Source organism: Amphibalanus amphitrite, unplaced genomic scaffold (genome assembly GCF_019059575.1).
Source record: "Amphibalanus amphitrite isolate SeventyFive unplaced genomic scaffold, NRLGWU_Aamphi_draft 000432F_arrow, whole genome shotgun sequence".
Lineage (NCBI taxonomy): Eukaryota > Metazoa > Arthropoda > Thecostraca > Balanomorpha > Balanidae > Amphibalanus > Amphibalanus amphitrite.
This window is the reverse complement of record NW_024881926.1, coordinates 180,010-202,712: the sequence shown is the minus strand read 5'-3', so window position 1 is coordinate 202,712 and position 22,703 is coordinate 180,010. Positions and strand designations below refer to the sequence as shown.

Here is a 22,703-nt window from a genome sequence, read left to right as displayed (position 1 = left end):
TCTCGGCTAGCGATCTTGCTAATGACAGACCTTTTCGCTTTTTTTTCTTGAGCTCGATTGCTCATGAGTTTGTCTGAAGTTTTTCGAAATATGTGCGCTTATCTATAATTATAGCTGGTTCGAGCTAACCCCTACCTATGCCTTGATTGGTGCGTAAAACGGTGACACATCCTAGCCTCTTGGTCTACTTATATACCCTTTTAACCCGCGCGGGGCTGGGGGGGGGTAAATTTTACCCCCCCTCGCGAATTTTTGCGATATCTCAAAAACGGCGGCGCGCAGCGCCGCCAAACTTTCAGTACCTTTTCTTACATCAATTTGACACGTTCCCTGAAAATTTGAGCGAAATCCGTCGGAAATTTTTTGAGAAATTGACGTTTTAGTGACGTCATGTTCGTCATTTTCGCCTCAAAAACGGCAAAAGTTCAAACGCCGCTAACATCTTCATTTTCAAAGGAATCAAGACGTAACAAAAAAGGTTATACGTAATTTTACTTTGTCTATCAAATGGCTATCTCGGTTTTTTGAAAATTTTGGATTTTGGCCTAAATTTTTTCAAAAAACTGACTTTTTTGGGAAAATCATTATAAAATCCAAAATTTTGAGTCTATCAAAAAAACCGGAATATATGTCAGAGAAGTGGTCTATGTGCACCTACATACCAAATTTTAGAAGAATCGGTTCAAAAATGTGGGAGTTATTTAAAAATTTTATGACGTCACGACACACAAAATTTTTGAAAAATGACTTTTTTGGAAGTTCTAGACCTCGTACGGAAACAAAAATAGCACCATTCGATTCGCCGTGAAAAACTGCATCAGATAGACACCTTTTTAGGTCTTAACAACCAACTTCAAAATTTGACCTCACTTGACCTGACCTTGACCTGACCTCGACCTGAAATTCATCCAGAGGTGGTCCATATCACTTATTGAGTGTGCCTATTGAATTCTATGAGTAAAATGACCCATAAAACATGTTACGCACATGCCCTTTTCTATATTTTGTTTTTTGGTGACCTGACCTGACCTGACCTTGACCTTGACCTCTGAATGATATTGTATGCAACGAATATTGTCTTGGTAGCCTAAGAACACGTTTTGGGCGATCAGTCTCAGTCCATGACTCCATTCTTCGGCAACTACGGTGCAAGGCCGATACTGTAGAAACTTGCAATTTGTACCCTTGACCTGACCTTGGCCTTGACCTCAAACTTTAAATTAAGTACATGTTTTTAGTAGTTTGTGATGAGAGCTTTCGATTGGCGTTTGAATTTTCTAAATCGGACCGTTAGTTCGGGAGATAACAGGGGGGGGGGGTAAAATTTACCCCCCCCCCCAGCCCCGCGCGTTCGGCTGGAGACCCCAGCCCCGCGCGGGTTAAGGTTTATTTTGCGTAAAGGCGTGAAAACGTTGAGAACATGAACCGGGATTGATTGTTGGTTTGTTTATGTCGCCGTTAATTAAGTAAATTGATAACAAATAAGTCGGGAATATTCATTTGTGCTTGAAATAATTCGTTTTCAAAACACGTAGTTGTGTCCATTACCTTCGTGCGTACCTATAACTATCTTCATATTATGCCTTAGAAAAAATGATTTTTGCTTTGATGTCGAGGCAAGCACATTGAAGGTGCCCTTCAATGTGTCTAGACTCCAGACTCCAGAGTCCATCTTATCAGACACATTCATCACTTTCATAAATAATAATTAGGTAATGTATCGCAACAAGTCTAAAAACAAACACCTGCTATTGGATTTTATTCGTGTAGGTACAAATCCAATGCAGAAAGCAGCTATGTTCAAACAAGATGATGTGTCATGGAAGACAAATACTTCATGCATCAACAACGTCAGTAGGTACCTACCAAAAATAGCATTGCACAAACTATCAGCGAATATCCGCACTGCTGAAAAGTCTTGACTGCACTAGCAACTAGTTATGCTGAAAAACTACCGATTTGTTAGAATACCTATTGCATACATCCATTCAGATCAAATAATATCACGTCCCTGGAAGACATAAACACTGCACAATACGCGCTTACGGTAAAACACACTGGCAAATCTCCAAAATGTCTGCCAAACTAAAGTGGCCAATCGGAACGGAACACAAAAATCCAAGTCTCTGGTCATCTCAAAACTTACATACCTCCCCACTCGCACCAAAACTCAAGAAACATTCCTAACGTCTGTATCCACCAAATTTCGCAGCGCCGTTCCGAACCCGAGGCCGGCCGCCCTGCTGGCAAGAGGGAATGCTTGGGCCATGTCGACTCCCGTGCTGACGCCGCCGCTGCCCTGGGAAGCGGCGGTAGGTGGCAGCACGGTCTGCGCTCGGTAGTCGGAGGTGGCGCTGGCGGTGGTCGTTGCTGCAGCCGAGCGGTGGCGTCCGTCGGAGGAGGAGGATTGAGGCTGACCCTCCTCCTTGAGGGAGGTGCTTTGCGTCGATTTCTTAGACGATTCCGTTGTTGACTCTGCTGGGTAGAAAGGAGGGTTAGTGAGTCAGAATGAATGCCTATGCTATCAGGGTTGTATACCAATCAAGTCGATTGAATTGATTGATTTGATTCAACGCGTATTTTGAGTTGATTGGATTGAGTCGATTGACTTTTCGAGATGACTGGTTGACTGACTCGTTTGACTTTAGCGACTGGTTGACTGATTTGATTCCCGAAAATTAGAGTGACTCGTATGATTGAGTCGATTGAATGGAAAGTTGAAATAAGTTTTAGTTGACAAAAAAATAATGACACCAATTGATGACATCAAAGATCACAAAACTACACTGAAAACTGCTTGTCATCACCACTGCAATATGGGGTAGATGGCCAAATAAAGAACAGGGCCTAAACATGAACAGCCAACTTTGACTTTCAACTGCAATAACCAGGGATGCGGAGCCGTGGAAATTTCAAACGGCTCCGGCTCCGGCTCCGGCTCCGGAGAAAAAAATCGGCTCCGGCTCCGGCTCCGGCTCCGGGTGAAATGTTATGGCGGCTCCGGCTCCGGCTCCGGCTCCGAGTAAAATGGTTCGGCTCCGGCGGCTCCGGCTCCGGCGGCTCCGGCTCCGACTCAGTACATCCCCTATGCAATCAATTAAATACGGGTGGAAGAAAAATTGGCTTGGTTATACGCGTTACCTACTCTTGCCATGACCGGCTCACCGCGTCCCCGCGCAAACGCACCTCGGAGAGAACTGGCAGAACAAAGGACTAGGAAGCGATGGCATTGGAAACGCAGTCGCCGCGAATCGGAGTTCACTGAACCATCGTAAGCTGACACCCATCTCAGCGGCATTGGGGGGTGGGGGTGGGGGTGGGAAGAGACGGTGCTGGGAGTCGCAGTCCACTGCACTGGCTTCAAAACAATGGCGGTCACCTGATGACCGGTCCTCATGTTCTGGGGATGCAGTAGACGTGAGTGGGGGGGGGGGGGGGGAGGAGCAGACAGGAAGTTGATTGCGTACTGTGGGATACTGGGGATATTCGGCTTTTTCATTCACTTGATGGCCCATGACGTACTATTGGTCTCAAGATAAGGGCCCAGGCGATCTGTAGTTTTGATGCGGTGAATACCCTTACCCTCGCCACAACTCGGGCCGAGTGCACCCCTCCTCCCAGCCAGCGCCACCCCCACTCGCATTGTGGCGAGGGTGAGGGTATGCACCGCATCAAAACTACAGGTCGCCTGGGCACTTATATTGAGACAATAGTACGATATGTTTTACTGCCTTGTACTGTCAAACCGAACTAGGTCAATTATTTTTTTCCTCTTCAAAAATAAAAAGGAGCCGGAGTCGCCCCCTTTTTTGGCGGCTCCGGCTCCGGCTCCGGCTCCGGGCTATATTGTTTCACGGCTCCGGCTCCGGCTCCGGCTCCGGGCAAAATATGCCGGCTCCGGCGGCTCCGGCTCCGACTCCGGCTCCGGCTCCGCATCCCTGGCAATAACTGCTCCAATCCTGTGAAAGAACCTGGCCATGGATGAGATAATACCTGGCGATGCACCTACCTACCTTTCTGCACTCAGCAGGAAACTTTTTTTTAATCCAGATGATAAAGTGCAAGGCCCTATATACTAATAAAGTGTGATTAATTAATAATTCACACCTCCACATCTCCTCAGAAACAACCCACTGAACTCTATAAATATCTGAAACCCCTACAAAAATAACTGAAACAAAAGCGTCGTTTTCGTCTCGTTAATTACGTTTACGTAAATTAATAGCTAATTTGCTGCATTGTTTAATTTGCAGCAGAACGTTTGTTGATCCTTTTTTCCTGAGAGCCTAAGTATAACATATTTAATATATTTCATTTTCCTTAAAATATTTTGCCGAATATTATTAAGTGGTTTTATTTCAAATGAAATAATAATGAAAACGAAATTGGTGTTGTACAACCGATTTATTTTATGATGACCTACCATACTACATGATAATCAATGACGTCATCTCACCAAAAAATCAAAAGACGTAGAATAAGGATTTATAAAAGCTTAGCATACTTATCGGCAAAACGTTTTGTCCAACGTTTTCTTTGTTTTTTCGCAGTCGCACCGTGCCGTTTTCGCGTTTTAACTTGTACCTACTTCCTTTGTCTTTAACTTATCCTGTGGTTCCAGAGTCCCTGTCCTTTCCATTTCCTTTTAAATATATTTTTAATGCTCATCCTTATCCCCCAGTCCTAACAGTTTCAAATTGTATTGCAATAAAATGTTTTGAATTCTTCACACATAACCTATCTACCTTCGTTGGTACTGTTGGTAGCCAGTGACACATCTAGGCAGGTAAGTAGGTACCTACCTGCTTTCCTGCTGTCTTCATAAAGCATACCTAATGAAGTTGTCAAATTTGTAGCACATTTTCAACACTTTCACATGGTGTCAGTGTGGCATGAAACCTAGCTAGGTTCATTATGTTCAAGCCCAGGGTTCAATTCAGAAGAGCTCTGCATAACTCACATAATGATAAGAGACAGACGGGGGCTTTACATGGGGTAGATGGCCTGATGACTTAGCTGGAATATGGCCAAAATTAAATTGACAACTTTTAGGTGAAAGGTGGTGATTTGGGTTAAGGGGCGTTTGTTGAAGTCAACTACTGGGTTATTTTGCACCCAATGAAACTTCTGCTCCAATTCTACCCATTGAACCTCAATATCATGATCCACCTGTCCATCACTATGTATCCTTCCTTATTACATAGAAACTTTGAATGGCATGGCAATTTATAATTTTAAATGACAATATTTTTATGTTTCTTCTGTAGGTAGGTAGGTAGGTAGGTAGGTACACCAGACTGCTATGGACACTTTTCCAAGTTGGTGGGGCAAAAAACCTAATGTATATCTTGGTTTGAGTCGTTTGATTGAGTTGATTGATTCCTTTCATTGTCGCGTTTGAGTCGATTGAATCAATTCCCGAAAACTGCTCTGACTTGATTGATTTGATTGGTTTCCCAAATTTGTCGTGATTGAATTGATTGCTATTGATTGAGTCGTATACAACCCTGTATGCTATGCGATTTAAGGTACCTGCCACGAAACGGACAGGCAAAGAACGAAACGTGAAGGTAACGGGCATACCTATCGATAGGCAGGTTTATTGACATAACGTTTACCGCGGTCGACAATCGGGAAAGGAAGCGAAAGTAAGGGGCCATGATTCATGAATGATCCGGGGATGCATTTCCAATAAATATCCCTCACAGTGTCCGAGATGTGTCAATTTGTCATGTCATTGCTGTCGCATAAAAATCTCGTTTTTGTTGGAAAGGGTTGGCCTAAAATTGTAGTGCTATGAAAACGAACATCAAGGAGCTGTTTTTTTTTTTGCACCGTTCCGTCATTTGGCCATCCTCAGGACATTCAAATCCAGGATATCGAGGCTGACCCTCCACACCACAAACCCCTGTTGCGGGCTGGACGGGCAGCTTTATCCCATGCGGGACTGCCCGTAAGAGCACGCCCGTAGCTGGGTGCAGTGAGTGCTTAGGGGGGTGGTCGGCCTGTCCCCTGGACGGGCTCAGCCACGGCGACTCACCAGGGTGCTCACTGCTCACCCAGACCAATGTCTCCCCCTAATTCCTATCATCCTTACGGCTCTGAAATGATCTTGTCAGAAAAGGGCTCAGTCCAACAAGATAAACAAAGCTGTTTTTTTTTTACCGTTTCGGGATTCATGCTATCGTAATGTCAATACCATCTTCTAGCTCCGCCAATGGGTAGGGATGAATGGGTTACGCAGATATTTTGAGCATTAAAATTGCATTAGAATTAGCCAGTAACCCAAATGCTACCATTTGGTGGTATGGTTTAAACATGGTGTTTTGGGGACCCAAGCTGGGCGGCAAATAATCGATAATTTCCAATACGTGTAACGGAGCATTGATAAGAGCGAGTGCTGTCTGTCACTCCCGTAAACAACTGCCAAAATCTGACACACGTTTGACGAGATGCACGATTCTGCAAACACATCTGGTGCGAGAGTGACTTCAGAACGGCGATATTTACCGAATCTCCTCAAAGCGACCCATCGGATTTGGACAGATCAAGGACCGCGTCATCGATCGATTTCCGATACGAATTCGATCGCGTTGCGATACAGGTTCTATACACGGCGTGACATCAGTTATAAAGGGTGCGGTGACCGGTGACGATTAGTAGATGATAAGTTTAAATTTGCTGTGTTGCTGATGTTAAGTCGGGTTGTTTATGCTTCTGGTGACATGGGATGGCTACCGGTGGTGCAGTGGCAGGGGGAGGGGTCAGGGTGGGGATGGGGCGAGGGTGGAACGGTGACGGTGACGAGGGAACTGGGGATGACTTCTCCACAGGAATCTCTTGATGATGAGCGCAACAGCGACAATGATCTATCTCAGCATGTGGTTTGTTTTGGAACAAATAACGACACAGCAATGTGCAAGCTGACCATATTGTTTCACTGTCACACGCTGTCACTCACCGTCCTTTTTATCCTTGCCCGATTCTTTCTTCTTGTCCTTTGGTTTGCGTTTTCGCGTCTGAATGCCGTCCTTCCTCATAGATAGGGGCCGTCGGATGCCGTGCAGCTTGAAGTAGAGCCCACAGGCGTTACAAACAGGCTCGCCTGAAAATGAAACATGTCAGGAGTGAGAGAGGTGAGAGAAGCGGAGTATTCGAAAGACTGGAGCAAGTAAGGTTCTGCAATGTCAGATATGTGCACACTGCACACATATTTAACCCTTGATGCAACCCACCCCTAAGGTTTTTTGCGAATAACTTGCGTAAAAAGCGGCCGATTGCAACGACACTTTCACTACCCTCTCGCATTGATCAATTTTACACCTACACTGAAAATTTCATGACCCTGAACCAAATGATCTTTGACCTGTGACCTCTTTCCCGTGACCATATTTGGCCGGAATCGCGATTCGGCGTATGTCGGCTCGCATTAGCCGCGCGTTTGCAAGCTTTTCGTGCTTTCAAACGTTCAAACATGTGATTTGATGTTGCTCCCATGCATTAGGGTGGGTGTCAAGGTCACCGGAAGGTCAGGTCAGGTTATTGACCTTTGGTGACCTTGGTTCGAACCTTGGTTCACTTTTTCGAGTTTTACATGTTTCTAGACTAGTTTTTGGAGCTGAATTCGAATTTAGCAACCATTTGAGCATTTACGACAGGGCATATTTTAAGGATTTTTCACTGCGTCCCAAAGGTGGCATAGGGCACACGCTTTGATCGGAAAGGGCACATTGCAAGCGAAATAGTATATAATGCAAGTGAGATAATGTGCAGATACATGGTGTACTGTGCTGGTGGAGGGGCACTGCAAGCGGGATATTGGGAGCGGGCTGTGATTGCTTTTGCCAGTCTCGAAATTCGCCCAGTCGTAGTGCGTTCTTTATCCGCATTCAAAAGGCGGACCGGCGATTTAATGACATTTACATTGTTGTTAGTCACTCGTTTTCCTGATCGGCGTTGGGCGTGTTTGACCTCCCTTGACGCACCAAATTGTACCTATGCTTAGAGAATAAAAATGAATATGCACATGATTGATACATACGCCTCTTCATGCGTTTTTCACCCTTATCAATCGATTCAAAATAGAAATTGACGTGTGAAACATTGCCAATTTGCATTGAAGATACCATGTGTTTGAAATAATTAGATGACGTAAGGTCAAACAGTACCCACCTAAGTTGTGACAAGAAATCATCGGATTTTAAAGCTACATAAAAAAATCCATCATAGATTAATGCTTTGGATGAACGGATGCTCTGGAATTGGATGCTTCGGATTTCGCTTCCTTACTGCATATCATGTAATATTATATAATACTGAACGAGGCCGGTGTAAATAAATTTTCAAGACCGAGGTCCTTACTGGATTTTTGAACGAGGCCGAAGGCCGAGTTCAAAAATCAGTAAGGACTGAGGTCTTGAAAATTTATCACCGGCCGAGTTTGGTATGTATTTTACTGTATGCCAACGATAAATTTATTTTCTGGACCGAAGCTCTTAGCCGACTTAGGAACGAGACCATCCAAAAATGTTGGCTTAAGTGCATTCTGGTAATGCATTTTTGACCGTGGTCAATTTGCTTACACCAGTTATTACCACACCTCTCTGGCTAATGTATTTGAATAGGCCAGGCATACAGTAAAACCCAAACTTTTCCCAATGGAAGTTCCTTTGTTTAATTATTATGCCCAGAAATGTGTCGATTTTGTGCCATTTCCGGGCGCTTTGGGGGGGGGGAGCATGGCCCCGTGGCCCCCTCTATATCCTCCTATGGCCAGACGGCCATGACGGCCCTGATCTGACCGTATGCCATCAAATGTCAAACTTCGCAATGATGCGATACTTTTTTTCGGAAAACGTGCATGTATCTCAAAAACTATGATAGCTAGGAGGGCGCAATCGATAGGAGAAAAGCAATCGATATATCTTGAACAGCTCTTTCGTCAATATTTCGTCAGAATTAAGTTCAGATCAACGGTTAAGGCTCCATAGCCAAAAATGGGTAAAATTACAATTTTGTCAATATAGGTTTCATGAAAAGCTTTTGAACTAAAAAAGGTAGAGAATTTTCGTTTGCACGATCGTTCTTCTCTCATTTTTACCTCGAAATGTCAAGGTCAGAACTTGACCTCACATTAAGGTCATTTCGTGACCAAGATAGATCATGGCGCATATCAGTCGATGCGTTTCGATGAGGTACCTCAAAACAATGATCCAATCCACTGTGCATGCAAAAGCCCTGTAGGGCCGGATTTTGGGCCAGGCTCCGGGCCTGCGGGCTCCAACTTGACATCTCTAAACAGGACTTAACCCGCGAGTTGCTGGGGGGGGGGGCGTTAAACGCCCCCACTTTTTTCGCCGGGCCATAGCATAAAAACGGCGCGCCGCAGGCGCGCCAAATTTTGGGTACCTGTAGGGAATTGATTGAAGTTTATTGTGACAAAGTTTCAAAAAAATCGGTCGGAAAATTTTTGAGAAATCGAGGTTTTAGTGACGTCATTATTTCTGAGTTTTCGACCAAAAACGGCATATGTTCAAAAAATCATATAAAATCACAGAATAGATATACAGACATGCCGTAAACGCCATTAGACTGCCAATACCATGGTCAATCAAATGGCTATCTTCGATTATTGATTATTGCTCCGAACTTTCCATAATCTTGAACTGAATCTTGGCAATTTTTCGTGACTACTTCACGACCATGATACATGAATTTCTTAAATTGAACTTTTTGGGCCAAACACGTACACATATGATAAAATGAATGTCACCATCGTGTTCTACGCTCCAAATTACCTATAAAACATGTGTCACAGGCTGCGAATATCAGTTTTGATTTTCGGGGATATGTGCCTACCCGGTTGACCTGACCTTGACCCTGACCTATGCTTGACTGACCCCTACATGGAGCTGACACTCTTGTTGGCCTTATAAGATGGATTGTGCACCGTTTTGACAGAGTTTATGGCGAGAGGCGCCCATTGCGAAGCCCTGAAGTCCATGCTACCGAAAGCCCGATTTCAGGTGTTTGACCTGACCTTGACCCGACCTGTGACCTCAAAATTCAACTTTAAAGTACTTGTTGGCGCAGCGTATCCGGCGCCGATACTTCGGCTGACTGATCCTCGGAAGTGGAAGAACCAGCGGTTTGCAACGAACGAGTTTGTTTGTGTATTGTGGAACCAGCCGGCTCAGCTTTCGCTCAGCTGACCGTGTCATTCCGCAAATGTCTTTGTTTGCTTAGTTTGTTTAGTTATGTGTTATTTTGAAAGATTTTGTCAACGGCTAAATTAAATAATTATAGTGGACAGGGCAGAACCTCGGTGAGTAATTTCATATACTTGACTATCTACTACTGTTACGTTCCATATCCTCAGTAATTGTCAGTATTTGTGTCAGAATTTGTTATGACGAATGCTTGTTTACTTTTGTGTTTTGCTTTGTTTCAGAAACCACTTTTACACTCTCACTCGATCATGTTCAGTTCAAATATATCGTCAAGTTCATTTCAAATAAATCACAAGTGATGAGTCGGTGCGTTTAGAGATCTGACCGTCTAAGAATTGGAAGAACAGAAAGGTAGCCGGCGACAACAGTTTCGAGGGTTCACCTACATTGAGGTATGGACAAAATGGAGACATTATACAAACTCACTGTTCATGAGCTAAAAAATGAGCTGTCAAGAAGGGGCAGAGCCTGCAAGGGTATTAAGAAAGACGTTTTAGTGAGCCGTTTGAAAGATGTTTTGGAATCGGGAGGTACTACCGTGGCTGATTTTCTCACTGAGTTCAATGCATCAAAAGCTGCTGATCTTGCTGAATTTACCCGTGGCCTCACCAGTAGCTCTAGAGACAATTTAGGATTTAATACTGTAGCTCCCGAGAAAGACTGTGCTCCTGATAAGCCCTGCAAGGATGCTGGTATAAATGTCAATGACAGTCAGGAGGCTGCTGAGGCTCAGGGGTTTGACACGAGAGATGACAACCACAAACGAGCTGCGTCTGAGGTAGCCAGCTCTATTGTGTCAATCGGGTCTACCTCATCGAGGCACTCCTCTTGTTCGCGCGCTTCTGTGTCGTCACTGAGGGCAAGGGAGCAGGCGAGGAAGGCAGGTCTCCGGGCAAGGATCGACATGCTGAAGGAGAAGCAGAAGTTGGAGGAGCAAGCAGTGGCGCAAGCAGTGGCAATGAAAATGAAGAAGGAAGAATTTAAGCTACGCATGGAAATCGCAGAGGCTGAAGCAAGGGAGCAGGTCTTTGCCGAAGAAGAAACGTCGGTCGATGCAAGAACAAGTCAACCACATCTGGTAAGGTCTGCATCACTCATAAGCCATGCAGCATATGACAACGAACATGAAGAGAGTACAGCCATAGTGGCATGCAAGGAAGAAGCTAGAAGGTGGGATGTAGAAGAAGAAGAGGCCAGAGAAAACAATTCTCCCAAGAATGATGACAGGGAAGGAGACACGCTGAAGGAAGCTGGTGAAGAAAGAAGCATGGTTCAACGACAGGTGAGCAATGAGAAGTACCAACATGTCGACACCACACAGGCACTCCTGACCCACCTCCAGAGAGGACAGTTACCGAATGTCGAAATTCCAGTGTTTAGCGGAGAGATAACAAAATACCGATCCTTCATCCGGGCCTTTGAAAGTCGCATTTTGTCGAAAACCGAAGATGACGAGGAGAAGCTGTTTTTCCTTGACCAGTACACCCGAGGAAAACCACGAGATGTTATAAGAGGCTGTTTGCACATGTCACCTGGTGCAGGATATCGGGAAGCTAGACGGCTGCTAGAGCAGAGGTATGGAGACGACGACTCTATCACGAATGCATTCGTCGACATGCTCATGGAGTGGCCCCTGGTGAAGCCTGGGGACGTAGAGAGCTTGGATAGATTCGCATTGACGCTCAGGTCCTGCCATAACGCAATGGGTGGAATCACATCAGAAGGGAGGGAAACCGACCACCCGAAGACGATGCGGAGAATACTTGGGAAACTTCCGTATCAGCTGCAAGACCAGTGGCGCCGTTTGGCTGACAGGATTCAAGAGGAAGAGAGGAGAAAGGCTAGGTTTGAAGACATCGTCAACTTCGTGGAAAAGGAAGTAAGAATACAAACCAATCCAATGTTTGGACGTCAACACAACAGCAAGAGCGGTGAGCTTGACGGTTCACGGAAGAACGTTCAAACCGTGTCGGCGACAGTCGTCGGAGCAGATTCTGGACGTCATCAGACCTCGCGAGTGTGCTTGTTCTGCTCCAGAGACCATTGGCTAGACCAGTGTGATGACCTTAGAACTTTGGCGCCTCATGAGAAGAACAAATTCATCAGAGAGAAGGGTCTTTGTTATGGGTGCTTGGGCAAGGGCCACCTGGTTAAGGAATGCGCAAAAAGAAGAACATGCACGATCTGCAAGATGCGGCATCCTACAGTGATGCACAACAGATCACCGTCATTGCCCGGTGCAAGCAATGATAATGACAACCACGAGGGGGACATCAGTCGGGACAACTCCAGTGCCAGCCAGTTGGTAACAAACGGCAGGGTAAAGCTAGACAGCGCTTTAAGGGCTAGCGCTGAGTCAACATCCACAATGATGGCAGTACTACCGGTAAAACTGCTCTGTTCGGATCACAGCAGTTCTGTGGAGACTTACGCATTTTTTGACAATGGAAGTTCGGCAACCTTCTGTTCGGAGTCTCTATTGAAGCAACTGAAAGCCGAGAGTAAAGAGATCAGGCTGTCGATGACTACTGCGTCCGTCGATAATCAGCAGCTGAACAGCCGTGTGGTCAGGGGCCTTGCGATTTCGGACATGAATGGCGATATCTGCATTCAGCTGCCTCCGACATACACCCTCAAATCCATTCCCGTGAAGTCAGGAGACATGGCATCGAACGACGAGTTGAAGCAGTGGACTTACCTGCAGGACATCCAGCTGACAAGAATCGACGCTGAGGTTGGCCTGTTGATTGGTAGCAACTGTCCTGAAGTGCTCCAGCCCCTGGAGGTGAGGCGTAGTGAAAATGGTGGACCATTTGCTGTTCGTACTGCGCTTGGATGGGTCATCCAGGGTCCAAGGCGAGGCTACCAAGCGGAGGCCGAGGAAGTGAAAGTAAACCGCATTCAAGCCGCTAGGGAAAATTCAGATCTGCATCGTAGCTTCATCGATCTTTACAATCAGGACTTTAGAGATCATGGCAGCTCTGTAGAGGTGGGTCTGTCCAGGGAAGACCAGTTGTGGCTGAAAGAGGTGGAGAATGGAGTGCGGCACGTGAACGGACGCTATGAAATTCCACTTCCACTTCGGAATGCGGGTGCCTTTCCCAGCAATAAACAACAAGCGGAGCGTCGTGCAGAGGGTCTGAGGAAGCGGATGCTGCAGAGCGAGAAATATCTGACTGACTACAAGAAGTTCGTGAATGAGCTGGTTGAAAGGGATTATGCAGAGAAGGTGTCTAAAGAAAATAGGGGTGCGCACTTGGGAAGAACGTGGTACATGCCGCACCATGGCGTCTATCATCCCATGAAGCCGCAGAAGATTAGAGTTGTATATGACTGTTCTGCGAGCTATAAGGGCGTGTCGCTGAACGACAGGCTTCTGCAAGGACCCAATTTGACAAGTTCGTTAGTTGGAGTACTCTTAAGATTTCGCCAAGAACCGTTTGCCCTCATGGGAGACGTGGAGAAGATGTTTTACCAAGTCCGTGTACCTGTCCAGGACAGGAGTCTGCTTCGATTCCTTTGGTGGGCTGAAGGGGATTTGTCTCAACAGCTGGAGGAATACCAGATGAACGTCCATCTGTTTGGAGCAGCTTCATCACCATCATGCGCAAACTTCGCACTACGAAGAACAGCCCAGGACTTTGGTGATCTGTATCGACCTGATGTGGCAAGGTGCATAGAGAGGAATTTCTATGTAGATGATTTTCTGAAATCTGCCGCAACTGAAGACGAAGCAGCTGACATCGCGCTACAGGTTCGTGATTGTTGTGCCAGAGGAGGCTTCAATTTGACTGGGTTTGTAAGCAACAGTGAGAAGGTCATGTCGCGTCTCCCGCAGGCAGATTGTGCACTGACTCGCACAATGAGCCTCTCTTGTGGTACGCCATCTTCACAGAGGGCACTCGGAGTGCAATGGGACATCATCAATGACACCATGAGTTTTCGTGTCGAGGTTGATCCAGGACCACCTACGAGAAGAGGAATCTTGTCTACCGTCAGCGCCGCCTATGATCCTTTGGGATTAGGCGCTCCATTCATTTTGCCAGCGAAGTTCATCCTCCAGGACCTGTGTCGTCTTAACTTGGGATGGGATGACACTATCCCTGAAGAGCATGCTGAGAGATGGACGCAATGGTGCAACGACCTGAAGGAGCTGAAACAGTTCAGTGTGAGCAGGAGTCTGTCACCTGCTGACTGCAAGGCGGTGAGTCGTCAGTTGCACCACTTTGCGGACGCCAGTGAGAGAGGATACGGCACTGTCAGTTACATCAGACTGGTGGACGAAGAAGGGAAGATTCGCACGTATTTGCTGATGAGCAAAGCAAGAGTGGCACCGTTAAAAGTATGCACTATCCCTCGGCTCGAACTCTCCGCAGCTGCCCTAGCCGTTCAGATGAACACCCTGTTGCTATCGGAACTCGAAGTACCGATGGACGCCGTCTTCTTCTGGACAGATAGCATCTCAACCCTCAGATATATACAGAATAAGACCTCGAGGTTTCAAACCTTCGTGGCGAACCGCCTCTCGATCATACATGCTGGCTCGAATCCCAATCAGTGGAAGTACGTGCCGTCATCTCTCAATCCTGCTGACGACGTGTCACGTGGTCTCACGGCGCGACAGTTCCTCGACTCCAAACGTTGGACTGATGGCCCTGAGTTCCTCAGCGGGCAGATACACGTCTGGCCTGATCAAACCAGCGCACTGCAATCAGTAGAAGGCGAAGAACCCGAAGAGATCAAGAAAGTGACGGTGAATGCTGCTCGTGTAGATGAAGACGATCCTACCTCACAGCTTCTGAACAGATTTTCAGATTGGCACAGGCTAAAAAAGGCAGTTGGATGGCTGCTTCGAATCAGAACTACGCTTCTCATCCGAGCGAAAACGAGAAAGAAGTTAAATGATGGCACGGAAGACGTGCAGAGCCAAAACGTTTCTGCGCGCCTCACTGTGCGCGACCTTCAGGACGCAGAATCTGCAATCATCAGATTCGTACAGCGACGGGTCTTCCCTGAGGAGTTGACCAGAACTCATGTGAAGAAAGGCAGCCCTCTGTATCGCCTTAGTCCACTCGTAGTCGATGGGACTCTGACCGTCGGAGGTCGTCTGAAGAACAGTGGGCTTTCAGATCTGGTGAAACATCCAAAGATTCTTCCCAAGCAAGGCCACGTCACAGACCTGATCATCCGTGACATGCACGAAAGAACTGGTCATCAGGGACGGGAACATGTTCTAGCGGCCTTGCGCTGCGAGTATTGGATTGTGAGCGGGAACACAGCTGTCCGCAGAGTTCTGTCCCAGTGTGTTGGGTGCCGGAAACGACAGGCTGGCGTCGTCACCCAGGTGATGTCTGATCTACCAGAGGAACGTGTAATCCCAAACGAACCTCCTTTTACGCGTGTTGGTACTGACTACTTCGGGCCATTTTTCACAAGAAGCGGCAGGAAGCAGATGAAGAGATACGGCGTGCTGTTCACTTGTCTCACAACCCGCGCTGTGCATATCGAGATTGCTGACAGCCTGGACATCAGCTCCTTCATCAGTGCACTGCGTCGCTTCCAGGCAAGGCGAGGTCAAGTCAGGCATATCCGCTCTGACAACGGAACTAACTTCATCGGCTCCGATCGAGAACTGCAAGAAGCGGTAAAGAACCTGAACAGAGACCAGGTTCACGAATTTTTGTTGAAAAGAGGCATCAAATGGGTATTCAACGCGCCAGGCGCTTCGCATCATGGGGGTGTGTGGGAGCGGCTTATCAGGACTTTCAGAAAGATATTAGGCGCGCTTCTCAAAGAGCAGACTCTGACTGATGAGTCACTCCGTACGCTGACGTGTGAAGTCGAGGCTGTGATGAACAGTCGACCCTTGACACCAGTTTCCAGCGATCCAGCAGATCTGGAACCACTGACGCCGAACCATCTGCTGCTGCTCCAAGGATGTGCTGAACCCTGTGGCGTGTTTGATGAGCAGGACACGTACTCCAGACGACGGTGGCGCCAGGTGCAGTACCTGGCAGACGTTTTCTGGAGACGCTGGATGGCAGAATATCTGCCTCAGCTGCAGCAAAGACAAAAGTGGATGAAGGTCAAGAGGAATCTGTCTGTCGGCGACCTGGTCTTGATCGTCGATCTGAATCTACCCCGACCACAGTGGCCTCTGGGTCGGGTGACTGAAGTGTTCCCAGATGCACAGGGTCAAGTCAGGACTGTGACAGCTAAGACCGCCAGATCTGTATTCAAGCGGCCCATCTCCAAACTGGTACTGGTGCAGGAAGCGATTGTGTGAGCGCCGGACGTCCTTACCTGCCCTTGTTGTTGAACCTGTGTTGGTTCAAGGGGGAGGGTGTTGGCGCAGCGTATCCGGCGCCGATACTTCGGCTGACTGATCCTCGGAAGTGGAAGAACCAGCGGTTTGCAACGAACGAGTTTGTTTGTGTATTGTGGAACCAGCCGGCTCAGCTTTCGCTCAGCTGACCGTGTCATTCCGCAAATGTCTTTGTTTGCTTAGTTTGTTTAGTTATGTGTTATTTTGAAAGATTTTGTCAACGGCTAAATTAAATAATTATAGTGGACAGGGCAGAACCTCGGTGAGTAATTTCATATACTTGACTATCTACTACTGTTACGTTCCATATCCTCAGTAATTGTCAGTATTTGTGTCAGAATTTGTTATGACGAATGCTTGTTTACTTTTGTGTTTTGCTTTGTTTCAGAAACCACTTTTACACTCTCACTCGATCATGTTCAGTTCAAATATATCGTCAAGTTCATTTCAAATAAATCACAAGTGATGAGTCGGTGCGTTTAGAGATCTGACCGTCTAAGAATTGGAAGAACAGAAAGGTAGCCGGCGACAACAGTACTCATCTGAAGCGTCTCGTCGCGCTCTTTCGTTTGCCGCCTCGTGCGTTTCGCTGCGCCTATTGGTTCTCGAGTTATCGGCTGGGGGCGTTTAACGCCCCCCCCCAGCAAACGGTGGGTGGCGAAATACCCCAGCAACTGCCGGGTTAAGGGAAGGGCAGGACACAGAGTCTGAGCCCTAAGGACAGGGCAGGCACAGGCCATGAAGCTAAGATAAGACGGATACTTGAGGGCTGGGTAGGATGCAGGGTCCGAGGGCAAGGCAAGGCGCGGGTCTGAGGCTATCATTACACAAGGCCGGAGAGTAGTGCAAGACACAGGGCCTTAGAACACCTGATGGTCAACACACCTGATGGCAGGGCAACACGCAGGATCTTAGAGCAGGGCAAGAAATAGTACCCAAAAGTAGAGCAAGACATAAGACACAGGTATGGCACAAGGCCCGAAACACCGCCCACGTCTTCTCATATACCTTCGGGCCCCGAAGGTATGACAAGACGTGGGCGGTGTTTCACGGACGCTGCTATCAAATTCCGCGAGCTGACGTCATACTTGTGGTAGTGTTTGAGCAATGGGCCTGTTGATGTCTCCATGGAAACCCAATTTGACACGTGTAATAGCAGCGTGCTGCTATCACCGGTGAAACAGGGCCAGGGTATGGGGCCTGAGGGCAGGGCAAGGCTCAGGGCATGAAGGCAGAACAAAGCACAGGTTCTGAGGACAGGTAAGGGCACGGGGCATGAGGACGGGAAACGGCACGGGATCTGAGGGCGGGAGACACCACAGGGCCTGATGACAGGGCAGGGCACAGCGCCTGAGAGCGGGCATGGGACACGAGACCTTAGGGCAATGCAGAATACAGGGCTTGAGGGCAGAGTAGGACACAGGGTCTGATGGCATGGGACGGCACAAGGCCTGACGACAGGGCAGAGCACAGCAACTTAGGGCGAGGCAGGGCACGGGCCTGAGGGCGATACAACGCATAAGGCTTAATGGCAGAATAGGGCACAGGGTCTAAGGGCAGGGCAATGCACATGAGGCCTGGAAGCAGAACATGACAGGACAGGGCCTGAGGCAGGGCAAGGCATTAGGCTCGAGGATGGGCGCGGGGCCGGGGCATGAGGACATGGGAAGGCACAAGGCCTGATGGCAGGGCAGGGCACAGTACCTGAAGACAAGGCAGCGGCACGGGGTCTGATGGTAGGACGTGTCACAAGGCTTGAGGGCAGAGAAGGGCAGGGGCCCCAAACTAGGGTAGGGCAGGGCACGGGGCCAAAAGACGGGAAGGCAGCGCATCCAATTTCCAGGCAGAATATATAAAGTATCGTGTTTGAGGGCAGGGCAGAGCGGGGCACAGGGCCTGAATGCAGAGCAGGGCACAGGGCCTGAAGAAAGGGCAGGGCAAGGTACAAGACCTAAGGACAGGGCACTGGGCAGGGCACATATCCTAGGGGTATAGTAGGGAAGAACATAATAAGGTGTATGACCAAGGGTAGGGCAGGGCACAAGGACTGGGGAGGGCATATATGTGCTTAGGTACATAGTAAATCAGGGCACAAAGCAATCGGAAAGCCAACATCTTTTACACAGTAAAAGACCGAGGCATGTTACTTATTTTTGCTCGCACTTTGCGGCTGAAACCGTGGCATTTCAGTGTGGGACGCAGTGGTCCAAATTTCGCGAGGGCTACGTCCCAAAGGCAGGGGGCTGCGTCCCAAAATGGGACGCAGTCAGTATGTTAAAATATGCCCTGATTTACGAAGTAGTTTTGTTGCCTTCGTAACATGCTACGAAGCTGTCAGAGGCGGATGACAGGTACTACGAATACCCGTCACGATCCCTACCGGTTGATCTGACCTGACCTGACCTGACCCGACCTGGTCTAAACGCTTATCGACATCATATGTGATCAAAACTAACACTATATTTGTGATCAGCACCAGCCACGCTTTACGACTTTCTAACAGGTCCCGATATTCCCGATTTTTGGGTCATTGACCTGACCTGGAAGGTCAACCGATGAACTAGGACCTTAAAATTGGGTATCATTGGCTTCCTCCCGTGACAGGCAACACGCTCGTTTTTTCCGCGAAGCTCTAGCTCCATCAGGGGCCAAACGCGAGGGGGGTCTTACCCCCCCCCCGTGCCGTCGAAGGACTCAAAATGGCCTGTGCCGGCGAGGGTTAATATTCAGGAAGCATGGCTACCGAATATTTCCTGTAATGAGCTTCATTACTTAAAATGCGGTCCGTAAAATACACCTATTGCATCGAATGCACTGAATAATCCTACTTAAAATCGAATAAAAATCGTTTCATCTCACCGTCTGCGTTCCTCCTCCAGAGTGTGGTCTGCGTGGTGCCACAGTTGGTACACATGGAGTGGAACCGGCGAGCGAACGGGGACTGCAACAGCAGACAAAGACGACACAGGGGGTCAGCGGGGCACCAGCCGGCAGAACATTTCACTGGTAGGGCACCAGCACGTCACCAACAGGGCCCCAGCCGCCAGAACATTTCACCAACAAAGCACCAGTCGCCACCAATTACGGCACTTCACCAAGAGAGCACCCACACATCACCAGCGGGGTAACCGTGCGTCATTAGCGCACAACCATGCCTACAGTTAGCAAACGACGTGAGTTCAAGCTGCACCACTAGTTTCTCCAGATGAGGTCACTGTGAACAAATTGGTCAGCGCCGCTGCATTTCGTCTTCTATGATGTGGTTACATCTGCAGGCTCTGGTTTGTGGCAATTTGATGTTTGAACGCTGCAACCTAAAATACTAATGAGTCTCGCATAGCGCTATCTACATGTTAGCCAAAATCAAAATAAACTCTTATTAATATATTTGTATATTTTAGATAATTGGCTGAAGATAGCCTATTCTAGCGGGCTTGTCAATCAGACCATTTCATTGGCTAGTTATTACTAATTATACGAGTCCCAAGGGGAGCAATGCGGGGCTATACGTACCCCTCTCCTGGCGCTGTAGAGTCGGGAAGGAGTGATGCCCTTCCACTTGGGGCTGCAGAAGCAGGTGCCACAGAGGAAGTGTCCGGTGCCGTCCGGGTAGCACGACTGGGTCACCGTGCCGCACTGCACGCACTCGCGAAACTCTGAGAAACACATGGTTTTGACCGTCAGTGTTTGCTTACAACATCCAGGTCATTCTTAGAGCCAAAGGAGAACACCTGACGACGGCCGGAGAAGAACTGGCCGAAACGTTGTGAGGTTTTGTTTTTTGTTTTGTTGGGTTAGGCCCTTTCGGTCTGACAAGACCATTGCAGAGCCGGAAGGATGACAGGAATTAGGGGGAGACATTGGTCTGGGCAGGCACCCTAGTGAATCGCCGGGGCTGAGCCCGTCCAGAGGACAGGCCACCCAGCCCCAAGGCACTCACTGCACCCGGCTACGGGGTGCGCTCCCTCGGGAGCAGCGGTGCCGCTCCAAGGGAGCAGCCCGCATGAGATAAAGTTGCCTGTCCAGCCCGGAGGGGGGTTGCGGCGTGGAGGAGAAGGATTCCAGTATCCTGAGGATAGAAGCACGGAACGGTGGCCGAAATGTTGTGAGGATTAGTGCTTACACCTTGAATCAGGACTGGGATATAAGATCGTCTACCAGTACCAGCATTTGTAACAGGTGAATATGTGGAGTCATTTAACACTTTCCGTACCATAGGCACCGCGCTGCAGGCTGGACAGGCCGGCCATGTTGTTGCAGCCCCAGGGCGTCATATTGCCGGCGGGGTAGCTGTAGCCGCCAAAACCCTGCGCCATCGACGGCTGTGCCATCTCCCGGCCACCGGCGAATTTAAAACCTCCAAAGTTCATCGCCAGCTGGGCGTTGTCGGCGCCGTTTTGCGCCGTGACCCCCTGCCACCTGGGGAAGGTTCGAGGAGGCGTTAGTTTTGAGGGAAGTTGTTGGAGTCAGATGTGTAATGACGTGCACCCATTGATGTGAAATAATTCAAATAACCACTATTAGCATAACTAAAATTGCAGCTGCAATAAAAATTGAAAATATAATAAAATCAAAATAATTGAGCCTGTAGTAACGCATCACTGTACTGTAAAATTCAAATAAATTGTCGCGAGAACGGCTAATCCATCTACCCCTTCCATCACTTAACAACGATGGCCACCCGCTCCCCAGTCCTTATTGCGAAGTTCATAAGCTTCGGAATAGACCGCGAAAAGAGCGAATAGCAAGTGGTCCACTTGCTTCACCACTTCACAAGTCTTCACCACTTGCTATTCGCTCTTTTCTTCCTCCCTCCCTTTCCCTTCTTTTTCTCCTTCCTTTCTCGTCAGCATCTCTTACCCTGTGGTGGCCGATGTGGCGCCGTTGACAGCCTGGCTGGACATCTGGGCGCTCTGTGCGGCCATCTGCGACAGGCCGAAGATCTGGTGCGCTGGCGGCATGCACATGGCGCCGGAGAAGTAGCCGCCGCCGGCGCCGCCCTCGAGACCGTAACTGGCCCCGTTGTGCACCCCTCCGTGGTACATGGCGGTAGGCGGAGCGCTTTAGAGGAAGGAGGACAGGGTGTTGTGAGGATGGTAGAGGAGGAGAGTTTCGGTGGTGGGGGCACCGGAAATGAGTTGATTGAATTGTCAGTCGTCTCAGTTGCTTCTCAATAACGCAAGTAAATCGGTTGTCTGCGTTAGAATGCTGTGCGCCGCATTGAGATGGAAGTGCTAAGCAGGCCAACGTGACAGTTTTTTTTCTGATGCGTCTGGCGACTCAGCAAACTGTAGGAGCTGATTGCGTTCCAGCCGGTATCTGGGCCTGGCGTTGTTCTCTTGGTTTTGACTCAGAGACAGAAAATGTGGACACGCCGCTCGAGGTGCTTTGCGCTGCCCGTGTGTCTCATAAGATGCTGACTGCGCCTTCGCCAGTGCAGCTATTTCTGAAACACAGAGAGAAACGTGATTACTTATAGCAAATGTACACCAGCAAGTGACGTATTTGCTGCTTACATCTACAGTTTCATCAGTGTTGCCTACATGCAAGCCATGTAATTTCGCCTGTGGTCACGGTGCCTCAGAAGAAAGCGAACGATTATATAACAGCTGCCAAACAGGATCATGGTCTATGATCTGATTTCAGAGTTACATGTCATTGCTCGAGTACCCTCATTAGATATCATCCCACAACGTCGTACTTCTTCCAATGTCAACAGGTCCGATTCTAATCAGCATACTGCTTGAATGATCTTGCTGAATTGCAAACTGTCAGTCTCAAGTACGGCTCATTTTAATTTACTCCACACCATAACATATAACCACCACCAGTGACCAGTGGCTACCGTAATTAACTTAGCACCTATCTCGCTAATTTCCGATCTCTCAGTGCATGTGTCTTTCATATCCCTCAGTCCCCGCACAACACAGACTGCCCACTGTGCACCACGGTCCCAAGTGCGCTGTGCACTCGGCCGTCCGACTCGCCGCAGTCGCGTCCGCCGCTCGTCTTTGTCACCCTACATCCAATTAGCCGTCATCGTGGGGTCACAGCCAAGCACAGAGCACGCGCCAGCGACGGTGTCCGTTACACCGTCAGCACACGGCAGCCGCAGCCGCGCCGTAGTGCAGTGTTTATTTGGAGCCATC

General features: G+C 48.3%; 2 protein-coding genes across 3 annotated transcripts; one reads left to right on the top strand and one right to left on the bottom strand.

Moving 5' to 3' along the window:
- Positions 1 to 1,753: 1,753 nt before the first annotated feature.
- Positions 1,754 to 21,885, bottom strand: LOC122391337 (transcription factor GATA-4-like). The gene is made up of 6 exons (XM_043385140.1): positions 21,415 to 21,885; positions 20,768 to 20,973; positions 20,068 to 20,210; positions 19,414 to 19,495; positions 6,962 to 7,105; positions 1,754 to 2,475 (listed from the first exon to the last, which is right to left on the bottom strand). Exons 1-6 carry the CDS (start codon positions 21,597 to 21,599, stop codon positions 2,171 to 2,173), a joined length of 1,065 nt encoding a protein of 354 aa, XP_043241075.1. The 5' UTR covers positions 21,600 to 21,885; the 3' UTR covers positions 1,754 to 2,170.
- LOC122391322 lies at positions 10,088 to 17,023 on the top strand. 2 transcript variants are annotated; one of them, XR_006258330.1, is made up of 3 exons: positions 10,088 to 10,324; positions 10,451 to 10,621; positions 16,943 to 17,023. XR_006258330.1 is itself a non-coding variant. In XM_043385118.1 (2 exons), the coding sequence occupies exon 1, from the start codon at positions 11,134 to 11,136 to the stop codon at positions 16,513 to 16,515; it is 5,382 nt and encodes a 1,793-aa protein (XP_043241053.1). In that variant the 5' UTR covers positions 10,733 to 11,133; the 3' UTR covers positions 16,516 to 16,816; positions 16,943 to 17,023. The 2 variants fall into 2 exon arrangements, 1 of the variants encoding a protein (XP_043241053.1); XM_043385118.1 differs by lacking the exons at positions 10,088 to 10,324; positions 10,451 to 10,621 and adding an exon at positions 10,733 to 16,816.
- Positions 21,886 to 22,703: the final 818 nt, after the last annotated feature.